Here is a 12,234-nt window from a genome sequence, read left to right on the forward strand (position 1 = left end):
TCCAGAGCTCTGTTGATTCATCCCATCCTTAGCACCTCTCACTTTAACAGTATAAGGCAACAAAAGGAAACAATTTTGAGGGGGTTGTAATGCAGGAATCCCTTGGTCAGGTGACCCCAAATTTGTATAACGTAATGCTATCCCACGCCACCATGAAGCACACCAAATTTCAGAGCAGTCCGGTTAACTGTTTCAATTTGAGAGCACTTGCAAGAGTGGAGCTTCAAAGCTTATGAATGGCAGTAATGGAAATCTAGCACTTTTTCTGTATTGGTGCTTTTTCTTACTACTTTTCTCAGTTTGGGTCTTCCCCCCAGAGATTTCATGGGTGCCATGCACTATCTTGGATAAGATTTGACAGATTGAGATTATTTTGACCCGCCTTCTGTCAATAGTTCTTTAGCTCTGGGCAAAAAAAAAAACCCACCTAGAAACTTTTTTAAATATTGCTGTTTTTTGCGGGCGGACTTGTATTTCTGCACCATGGGCTCAAATGACTCCATTTGGGTCACCAATCCTGCTCTACACCCTCCCAAGGCATACCAAATTTCAAAGAGATCCGACTAAACATGTCAATTTTAGAGGATTTAGGAAAGGTAACCTTTAAACAGATATTGTGGAGCAACCTTAATTATAGAGGTGCCGCTGCTCCGCCATAATTAATTGCCCTTTTTTGGTCACCCAACTGCACTGCTATTGAGCAGAACTATTCTTTAAAAAATTGGCTTTTTCTCCATCATAGTTGAGTACAGTTTTATGGCTTTAAACTATTAAGTGTTAAATGTCTTGAAACAGTTCTTTTTGATTTAAAAAACCATCTTCATGGCTTTCCTGAAATTTCCAGTGACCAACAACTCAATATTAAAATATTTTTATACCACTTCCTATCAACAAAACTGACTCTCTTCTTGTTGTAATAAAGCAATAACTTCTTCCAATTTTTGCCATGATGTAATAATACCTGTTTGCTCTGTGGGAAAGCACATTCTGCTCCCTTGATGTTACTATTCCACAGAAACTGACTTGCAACTAATAGCTTTCTGGCCCTTCTGAAGGCTTTTATTCCCATGAAAGATTTGGCCAAACACCGTCTTATAAAGTGGATTGTGTGCCTTGGTTTCATATAGCTGTAAGAAGTGAATTGTGTTAGAGCAAACTATCAAGATGTGTTTACTGTCAGCTGATACTATTGAAAGCAGAAATATATTAATCACTAAGTACAGTGAAACACTTAAAACATTGTACAATGAAAAGCAAATTCACAGTAGTTTTAAATGCAAAATCCTTTGTGTAACACTCAGCGTTTTGAACTTGCAAGATAGGAAATTCAGAAGGTTTTCATAGTGCCATTAACTTGCTGGTACTACACACTGTGTATCAGGGTACTTAATAGTCTTATCAGTAATTTAAAATACTGAATTTATACTTAAAATATTTTAAGTAATTAAAATACCTTGTTGCCCTAGGGAAATTGACACCACAGTTAGTTAAAATGTGATTACTGTTGTTCAGGACAGATCATCCTTTTCAATCTTAATTTATGCATCAACTAATTTAAGTGATAAAACAAATAGGTATTGAAGAGAATGAATAGTTTATGCTTTTCTAACCTTTGCTTACTCATATTCAGTACAACCACCCCAGAAAGTTGAAATAACTGAGGGTCACACTGGACATGCTTCTGGTAAAACCTGTGGAAAGAGGTATACTGGGAGGGAATTACTTTAGGCTTAGTCTTCTTTCCCCTGTTGACAGGATATGGCTATGGCCTCTTGCCTTCCAAAACTCCACAGGTACCTGGGGATCTTCAAAAAGCAAGGATAGTCTGTATGGCATCCCTGAGTCTCTGAGAGAACTATTGATCTGATACTTTGCTCCCTTGCAACATGTGCATGCCCATCCAGATTGGGTCCCTCCCAATGCAGAGTCCCTCATATAGTCCTGGAAATGGGGTGAAAGGGAAATGGTCCCCCTTCCCACCACTTCCGCACAGGCCTGGGGAGACACAAATGCATGCCTTCTGCTCAGAGATTTCCAGAGCTTTTAAGTGGTTTCTCACCTCATGTCTGTGATGTCAAATCCCTTCACCCTTATTTTCATGAATCACTGGAAACTAAAAATGGTGTGAAATAGATTCTACTGGGATTAAAAAAAAAAAAAAAAGGCTAAAAATTACCATCCGAAGAAGTGAGGTTTTTACTCACGAAAGCTTATGCCCAAATAAATCTGTTAGTCTTTAAGGTGCCACCAGACTCCTTGTTGTTTCTGAACAATGGAGTGTCTTATGTAAAATGTGGAAGTAGCCAAGTATCTTAAGATGGGTGACAAAATAGTAGTACTGTTCTAATGGATGATATTGCATGTGCTTTCAGAGGCAAAGTTTGTTGCTATTGATTCACTTGACCTTGAGGTAAAGTACTGGAACAGACAAGTAACATATAGGAACATAATCTACAGTGTCTTTCTAGTAAATCAGTAAATATTTAGTATTTTAGTGAATAAACATTTTCTATATTCTAAATAGTGAATCATTTACTTTGCATTTTTTTTCTTTCACTAGGCCTCTATCCCAGACTATACCCAGAACTTTCTGAGTACATGGGTCTGAGTCTTAATGAAGAAGAGGTACAGAAAAACTTGCCACTGGTTGCAGATACACAATCTCAGGGGGTAGGTACCATTCAAGTAAACCTGGTTTTTAGAAAACACAGAGACAGGATATTTATTAACAAAATAACTTGCTCTTAAAAATAGGACTCCACATATTCTATTTAGTGGATTATACTTCTGGTCATTACCATAGTTAACCAGTGATGGATTAATGATCTTAAGATGCTAAGTCATTCCATCTCTAGAGTTTACCTTTCAGTAAGAACTTTGTATAAAGACATTTTTACTAAACCTTAACAATTTTATTATCCCCAAAATAACTAGAAGTAAGACATCTTAAAATTTCATTTATTTGTGTGAAAATGTGATTTCATTTTGACTGACATGTCTTGTTCAGCTGTCTACACAAGCTGCTGTTCTAAGTAGTTTGATATTATGTGGTTTTTAATCATCAGCAGCTGGTAACAAGACCCTCCAGTGTGAATTATATGGTGGCTCCAGTAACTGGAAATGATGTTGGAATTCGCAGAGCAGAGATTAAACAAGGCATCCGTGAAATAATTGTGTGTAAAGATCAGGATGGAAAAATTGGACTTCGTCTTAAATCTATAGACAATGTAAGTATATGGAAACTTGATTCTGTAGATCAGTAACTGAATCCTGTTGTAATCAAAATTAAATTGTATGGGAGTGTGAAGTTGCTGATGCAAAGGCATGTATTTGTGTTTAATACAAAATGGGATAAACTTCTACCAAGTGTATAACGTTTCTAGTATCTTTTTATCTATGGCTGCTGTTTTGTCTTCTGTTAACGCTTTCAAAATATACTAATAGATTAGAGATCTAAACTTAAGTACTACATAATGATTTACTTTTATATAATGTATAGAAGCAACTGGCATTATGTACTACTTGTACATTTAGTACCCAAGTTTACACAGAGCACCTCTTTATATAGTAAGTACAGATTGTGACAGGTTTCCCTCCCCCTGGGGTACCACTGAGCCCCACCAGCCTGGGCTCCCTCTCACACTGTGCTGCTGTGACAAGCTGCAGACATGCTCCCGGTCTTATACTTCCACCAGCATTCACACAGGTAGAACCACTCCCAGCTGCAGTTCTCTGACCAGCCACTGCATGTGAACCAACAAGACAGAGGCTACAGCCAAAATAACCACCAGTTTCCCAGCCTAGGACCCCAGAGCTGTACTGTCCTGCCCTGGTACAAACCCCAACCCAGTATGAATTTATTATTCAGTTCCCCTCCCCCCGCAATGTGGAGAGGAAATGCAACAGCCCCTCTGAGCTAAGATTCCCATGCACTTCACTCCAAACTCACTGGTTTAGATTAAAGCATAAAATACATTTATTAACTACAAAAGATAGATTTTAAGTTGTTATAAGTGATCGCAAACAGATCAAAGCAGATTACCTAGTAAATAAACAAAAATGCAAACTAAGCTTAACATACCAGAAAGATAGGATTTGAATTAACAGTATCTCACCCTTACAGATGATACAAGCGGGCTGCAGAGTTGACACTTGCTTTGCAACTTGGCATGCCCAGTTTCATATACAGGCTAGAAATCCCTTTAGCCTGGATCCAGCATTTCCCCCAATTCAGTCTTTGTTGCTCAGGTGTTTCCAGGAGTTTCCTTTTGTGTGGGGAGCAAAGAACCACTGATGATGTCACTCCTCTACCTTATATAGTTTTAGCATATGGCGGGGAACCCTTTTTTTCAAAACTTGGTTCCCAGACTGGTTTGTGGAAAAATACTGACATCCAAGATGGAGTCCAGAGACGTGCTCTGGTCGCATGCCCTTGCAGTATTGTAACAGCCATTGCTTACAGGCTGGCCAAAATGCCCACAGGAAGGTTAATCTGTTTCACAGTCCATTGTCTTTGCTGATAAGCCATCAGCCCCGTCTGGCTTCTTCATTGTTGTATTTGAAAGGCTAGTTCTGGGTCTCACCCAGAGTAAGCACGACTGAAATACAGATACGTAGTCAATGTTCCTAATTTTAGATACAAAATGATACATGCATACAAATCATATTCAGCAAATCATAACTTTTTCCAATGACACCTCACATGACCCATCTTGTACAAAATGCATCGTAATTATGCTATAATCAGATCATAATAATATCACTATGAAGAATACGGGGTGCAGTGTCACACAGATATTGGACACCTTTCAGTTATCTGCTATTGTACTTGTTAAATGGCATTTTGGTCACTAGCTCAGTAGCTTTAGTCTTTATTCCTAAACTTTCAATGGGTAACACATTGTAGTTTAATTTCTCATTGTGCTATTAACCACTAGTAAGAGTGCCTGCATCACCTTTAGATTAGGACAATATACTACTGATGGGGAACATTAGGTAAAGTGAAGCTCTGATTTGGCCTACACTATCTACAAAGAATAACGCCAAAGTTTGCTTTTGTTACTCTCCTTTGTGGTGACCAAAGGTGCAAAGAAATCATTTTAACTTCTCTGCAGCCAGTCTCTCCTCATTGTGGCCTCTGACTATTCCCAACTGTGAAACAGACATGTTAACTTGTCATATTCTTAAAAAGTGACCTGCAAAATCAGGAGAAACTGGGCTTGTGTCCAAGGTATCAAAAGTTTAATTAGCTTATGGCTTTTTTAAACTAGAAATTCTGGTGTGGTCTACCTTGAAGTCTCTAAGGCTTTGTCTGCATTTCGGAAACATCCCACTATTGTCAACTGAACAGGTGTTAGCATCTTTGTGTGCCCCAGCACAGGTGGGGTTTAGCATTCAGCACCCTTTCATGAAAGTGAAGTGGGAGCAAGTCTAATAGCATGGTGTTGATAACCATAATTGCAGACACAACCCTATCTACATTAGGGCTCCCAGTATTGCTAGTTTTCCTTTCTAACTGTAGACAGGGTCCATGATGACTGAAGCACTACTAAAACAAGCTCACAGGAATCAAAGCTGAGTAGTTGAAAGAGGAAGGGGTTTTCAATCAACTGTGTTAACACCTGTTTATCTCAGACTAGCATTTGAGATACGTAAAATCCATTGCTAAAGAGTCACCGTCCTTCACCACTTAATGTAAGTCTTTAAAGCTCACAATAAACCTGCTTTGAGATGCCAAGAGATCCTGCAGTTCTATCTATCTCTTCCTGATAGTTCTGTGGTGGTAATACTTCATTTTTAAAAATGAAAAACAAGATTTCAGGTCTTCATTGTATCAGAAAAGGATTAATAAGCTTTTTAGCTTTTGTAGGTCACCTTTGTATGTATTTAAAAAAAACTACACTGCAGGAGATGAATAGGCATCTGTATTTTTAAAAGTTGCAGTTGTTCAACCCATCTTCTGCTTGCTGTTTATGTATACTTTATGTAATGTATAAAATAGGCACTGGGAACTTTTTCTGACTGTTAATATTCAAGAATAATGATAAATTTCTATCACTCCATTTAGGGTATATTTGTCCAGTTAGTACAAGCCAACTCTCCAGCATCTTTAGCTGGTCTGAGGTTTGGGGACCAAGTTCTGCAAATTAATGGTGAAAATTGTGCAGGATGGAGTTCTGAGAAATCCCATAAAGTTCTCAAGCAGGCTTCAGGGGAGAGAATTTCGATGATCATTCGTGACAGGTAAAACTATCAAGTAAAAATGGAAAGTGATTGTTCATTATTATTTATTTGTATTGCAGTAGCACAATGGGCCCCTAGTCCAGGCATGGGATTCTTTTGTGTTTAAGCACCAAACACGCATAACAATGACTATCCCTGCCCCAAAGAGCTTACAGTCTAAGTAGTTCAGAAGCTTCCTTTTTCATGTCTAATATTTCATGAGTAAATCTGTTAAATTAAGACTGTTGGCAAGGGCTAACTCTGTCATAGGCAGGTATTATGCAAAGTTTCTCGCAAACTCTGCCAATGCAATTCTGCTTAGGTTTTTGCTACTTTGGTCTAGGCCTCTTTTGAATAGAAAAAAGTATACAAGTATCTTAAGACAATTTCATTTACTATCTGTCTAGTCCTGAGTTCAAGGTTCTGAGCTATTCATGGCAGAGTCACTGATATTCAATTATTTCCAAGATTTTTGCCTTAAAATATGTCTTTAGATATAAACGCATACAGTATTTTGGTATTGATCTGGAATCTTAATTTTCATATTGAAAACTTTGAAGTTATACTTTAACTTTGTCTTTAGCAATACAAACTTGTGCCGTTTTAATTAGCGGTGTGTTTTTTACACTGTTAAACTGAAATAAGTGTCTGCATACACATTTGCACTTGTTAACTTAAACTGGTTTAAAAACACAGCAGTGCAAGTTTGTATGTGGGCGAGTATTAGGCCTTCAGAAAGGAGACCAGTGATCTAATGGATGATATGTGCCAATGCTATTTTAGTTATCTTGTAACACTTGCAGACCAATCCATTCTACAAGAACATGTAATTTAAAATGTAAATGTATATATGTTAAAGAGGGTGGGAAACTTACGTATTTCCTGTGGCATAGGGGACTATCGGTAAAAAGCCAATGAACAATGATTATAGCTTGAGTGGAAAAATAAGCTTAAATTAAGTGAAGTAGCTGGTTATATCAAGATGTTTCAGCATATAGTTGAATGTAAGGGTGTGTAGAGTACATTAGTCACCTAAAATACCATAGTCTCTTTCAATACTGAAGTGAACTTTTTTTTTTTTTTTTTGCATTTTGTATTAGAATCATAACTTGAAACTGAATGGCAATTACTCATACAATTGAATAATCAAAACTGAATTCTGTGAATGTATTGATCTTAATCTGTATAATTTTTATAAATATTTTAGCTAGCAAGGTGGATAGTACCAATATTGAGAACAGACATTTAAGACAAAAGGAATACTTGTAGGTCAAAGATATTGTAAATGTTATAATATATTATGGGATGCACTAACAGCTCTGCAGGTTTTTAGTAGTAACTCTAATCTCTTGTGGAATTGTTCAGTATATGTTGAATACTTACTGAATATAGTACAATAATATGTTGTGAACATATTTCTTACAGGCCTTTTGAACGAACTCTTACTATGCATAAGGACAGCACAGGTCATGTTGGTTTCATATTCAAAAATGGAAAAGTAACCTCAATAGTAAAAGACAGTTCTGCTGCTAGAAATGGACTTCTTACAGAGCACAACATGTGTGAAATAAATGGCCAGAACGTAATTGGACTGAAGGTAAAGTAATGTGCTTTACAAAAACAAATTCAGCATAACAATAGTCCTATCTTCGTACTCTTCTGAGAGGGGAGTGGTGCTTTTAGAAGATCTCAAGTATGGTATGAGAGAGTCATTCTGAACACTTAGTGATGTGACTTTTTACCAGTCGATGTAATCAAGAGTGCTCAACAAAATTTTAACATCTCAATATCAGAGGGTCTTCTATCTGATTATTCCAGTTTACTGTGTGTCTTAGCAGGTAGAAATGGCTATTAATAGAGTTAGGCTCTTAACTAGTTTTATCCTTAGATTTTTGTCATCAACTTTCTTAAACTCTCTGCCTTAGTATAGCTTCTCTAAGAATTGTGTGCATGGTATTTATTCTCCTGCTCCATCTGGAGACATGAGGTACAGCTTGCTAGATGTTCACTTGCCAGTATCAACATTGGCAGTGATTGCCCTGCGAACTTATGGCTTCCAGTCCAGGGTTTCCTTCTTGTGTCAGGGTACATGCTGACCCTTGTGTTCCAAGACCAGGGATCTTTTAATAATGGTAAAAGCTATTGTTTGGTCCTAGTCTACATTGGATATCTTCCCTTAGTGCTTCCTTGCAGACATTTTGAAAAGGTTCTTTGCGCCCTGTTTATAGTTCGTAGCTGCTAGGCAGATGCGGAAGGATTTCACGGATTCAGATCATGAGGTTTTGTTCATTTGTATTTCATTAACAGGACTCCCAAATTGCAGATATATTGGCAACAGCTGGGAATGTTGTGACAATTACTATCATGCCTTCATATATCTTTGAACACATAATTAAGAGGTAAGCAAGAAAACTTTGAATCATTTTTTTAAAATAGCTAATTAGTTGCACAAATCTGCTTCTTAAGTGTTGTGGAAATAATATTCCAATGGACGATTACTCCTTTGGTTCTAGGGTAAATTTTAACTCTCAAACACATAAAATGCATTTGTGTTTGAGTCAAGAAAATGCCAAATCTGGCATCAGGCATGCTGTGGAAATGCATTTACGCTAAGGGCTTTGCTATAATGTTTCAGTTCACTAAAAAGATATTAAATCTCAATTTGTGGGGTATGACCATGGTATCCTTTTAAGACAAAAGTTTGAAAACTTGTTTTCTGCAAACAAAACAGAGTAAACTGTTACAGAAGAAGTTAGTGGCAAGGAATTAGTGCACTGAAATAGCTTTATGGGGGAAGTGTATAACATACAAAATTCCTACAGTTTAGACTAGGTTTCAGATTATTGTAGAACAGTATTTGTATTTCATTTCAGTCCTGCTGTGACTCAGGCAGAGTTCATGTGTAATGTTAGAGTAGCTGATTAGAGAAATACCTTTTACTTCAAACAATTGTAAACCTGAAATGGAGTCTTTTGGGACTGGGAAATCATTGCCTTTAATCCTGTTAACCCAGTCAGATTAAAAGATCTCATACATCTCATATACAAAAAATCTGTAATATGTAACTTTCTGCTTCATTAACGTTTTTCAAAGTAACAGCCCTCTTTGAAATTTAGCCAAATAATATTTCAGAGTTGTAATGGATTTTTGAATATAGCAATGTATTTGAAATCTCAAATATTTATCAGGGGTTTGCTGTCAGTTTGGGAGATGTATTAGTTTGGGAGTCCGACCTGTGTCAGTCCTAGGTCCAGTACTAGTCAATGTTTTCATTAGTTACTTGGATAATGGAGTGGAGAGTTTGCCTAAGACCCCAAACTGGGAAGGATTGCAAGCAATTTGGAGGAGAGGTTTAGAATTCAAAATGACCTCAACAAATTAAAATTTTGGCCTGAAATCAACAAGATGAAATTCAATAAAGATAAGTGCGAAGTACCACACTTAGGAAGGGAAAATCAAATGCACGTCTACAAAATAGGAAATAACTAGCTAGGCAGTAGTCAGCAGAAGAGGATTTGGGATTTATAGTGGATCACAAGTTGAATATGAGCTAACAATATGGTGCAGTTGTGAAAAAGGCTATCATCATTCTGGCGTGTATTAACAGGATTGTCCAACAAATAGAAAGGGCTTGCCTACACTGTGAGGCAGTGTGCACTAGAGGGGTGTGAATCCTGTTGCATACTAACTTGCCTGTTAGACCAGGGGTGGGCAAACTACAGCCCGTGGGCCGCATCCAGCCCGCCAGCCATTTTAATCTGGCCCTTGAGCTCCTGCTGGGGAGCGGGGTCTGGGGCTTGTCTGCGTGGCCCCCAGAAGCAGCGGCATGTCCCCCCTCCGGCTCCTACGCATAGGGGCAGCCAGGGAGCTCCACTCTGCACACTGCCCCCGACCCATGCGCCGCTCCCATTGGCCGGGACCATGGCCAATGCGAGCTACAAGGGCGGAGCCAGTGGACAAGGCAGTGCGCAGCAGAGCTGCCTGGCTGCGCCTCCGTGTAGGAGCCGGAGGGGGGACCTCCTGCTGCTGCTGCTGCTTCCGGAAGCCACTTGAGGTAAGTGCTGCTTGGAGCCTGCACCCCTGAGCCACCCCTCCATGCCCCAACCCCTTGCCCCAGCCCTGATCCCCTTCGGTCCCAGCCCAGAGCCCCCTCCTACACCCCAAACACTTCATCCCCAGCCCCATCCTAGAGCCTGCACACCCAGCCAGAGCCCTCACCCCCTCCCACACCCTGACCCCAATTTTGTGAGCATTCATGGCCCACCATACAATTTCTATACCCAGATATGGCCTTCGGGCCAAAAAGTTTGCCCACCACTGTGTTAGACCATGGTGATGCACTAAAACTAGTCCAGCTTCTGTTAAGTATTTGAGTATATATGATTTCAGCTATGCACCAAGAACCCAACTCCAGTAGGAAACTCCCTATCCAAGATCCCTAATCTAATTTTTTTGAGCTGTTTCAGTTGACAAGTGTTCTGTTAAGCTGGACTAGACTCCACTATTCTCTATGTAAAACTGTGACATTCTTGCCATCTTCATTAGTGATTTAAGTCACTGCCACTACCTGAGCACCTGTTCTGGTTGCAGTATGACAAAAACATATTGCTTTCAATGTTGAGGATGTAAAAAAAAGTTATCCTTATCTGTTACACTTAGCAGTTTCTCTATAGTAGACATCAGACAGAATACACCTCCCAGTTCTGCACCCATATACAAGGTATATTAGAATATTCTGTTTTCTTTGGTAACATACAAGGTAGAATAAAATGCCAACAGCACAGTTGCCTGCTAGTTTTCTATATCATTTGCTGCAATGTTCTGTTAACCTAGTAAGACAAAACGCTTTGATTTAAAACTGTGTCATGTATTCTCTAGTTTTGCTTTCTTTGCATTATTTTTAATAACAAAATAAGGGTTTGGGGGTTTTTTAAACTTAGTAAAGGAGACTTTTTTTTCCCACCCCCCCCAGAATGGCTTCTGGCATCATGAAAAGTCTGATGGACCATACAATCCCTGAAGTCTAAATTTAAAGCCATTGTATTGTATATGCATCTGTAATGAGAACTCGGCTAATCTTGGGCTATTCTGCTCAGCAACTTCTGGATTCTGCACATGAGCCTTCCTTGAGGCCAAGAGGAGATATGCTGCATTGAACATTTACATTATATATAATGGCTGGGAATGTTACAGTTCAACATGTTATCTTGTTTATTCATACAACTGTAAGACTTATTTGTAGTCTAATGCTGATTTTACAAATGTGAAATTTTCAACAAAGTTCTGCTGATCTCTTTTTCTGTAGGATCATGCTACTCTAGTTTACTACTGTTTCTATGATTATAAGCCATTGCAACTAAAGGAAACTAATACATGTTTCTTCTGCACGTGATAGTATCAGTTATCCATGATTTAGAACATATTGCTGCTCTTTGTATGTTCCTTTTCGGACGAATAAGTATTTTTATTGCCTTCTCTTTGTAACCATATATTTAGAACAGTATATTTAGAAGATTGACTATTTTAGTGGTAGTGTACTTTTTGTTCAAGTAATCTTGTTGGCAAAAAAAAAGCCAATTGAAAACCAAGTTTAGCTAATATTGGCATTAAACCTTAAAGAAGTGCTTTAAATGGTAAAGTATATAAATATTGATTGTTATGCTCAACTTTTTACTACTCTTACTTTACAAATTGTAACTCTCGAATATTCTTAAATTCTGTATCCTTAACCACGTTTAAAAATAAAGTTCAGGAATAACCAAATAAGATTGCAAAACTTTGTAGATTTTTTTTTTTTTAAGATGTAGGATGAACATTTTAAAATGCAGAGTAACATTGTGGATTAATGACTGTTCAAGCAAACTGAGCTTAAGGATAAATGTTAACCAGGAAGTATATCCTAATTAAATTAAAATTGATACTTTGTGCAAAATGCTATTCCTGGTTGGCATCTGAACAATGGAAGCATTCCTTCTTTGAGGAGATGGTTTTCTATTGGTAGTTCTTCAACAG

The 12,234-nt window shown here is 38.1% G+C and overlaps 1 protein-coding gene across 2 annotated transcripts in view; it reads left to right on the plus strand.

The window, feature by feature from the left end:
• Window positions 1-11,988, plus strand: part of SDCBP (syndecan binding protein) — a 29,469-nt gene extending 17,481 nt beyond the window's left edge. Inside the window, exons 4-9 of one of the 2 annotated variants that reach the window (XM_024205737.2) lie at window positions 2,561-2,670; window positions 3,069-3,227; window positions 6,068-6,243; window positions 7,648-7,819; window positions 8,530-8,621; window positions 11,195-11,988. In XM_024205737.2, coding sequence (XP_024061505.1) covers window positions 2,561-2,670; window positions 3,069-3,227; window positions 6,068-6,243; window positions 7,648-7,819; window positions 8,530-8,621; window positions 11,195-11,249 — 764 coding nt within the window. In that variant the 3' untranslated portion in view covers window positions 11,250-11,988. Of the gene's footprint in view, window positions 1-2,560; window positions 2,671-3,065; window positions 3,228-6,067; window positions 6,244-7,647; window positions 7,820-8,529; window positions 8,622-11,194 lie in introns of both variants that reach the window. The other variant, XM_024205736.2, reaches the window with a different exon arrangement.
• Window positions 11,989-12,234: the final 246 nt, after the last annotated feature.

Source organism: Terrapene carolina, unplaced genomic scaffold (genome assembly GCF_002925995.2).
Source record: "Terrapene carolina triunguis isolate 2854851 unplaced genomic scaffold, T_m_triunguis-2.0 Scaffold58, whole genome shotgun sequence".
Taxonomy (NCBI): domain Eukaryota; kingdom Metazoa; phylum Chordata; order Testudines; family Emydidae; genus Terrapene; species Terrapene triunguis.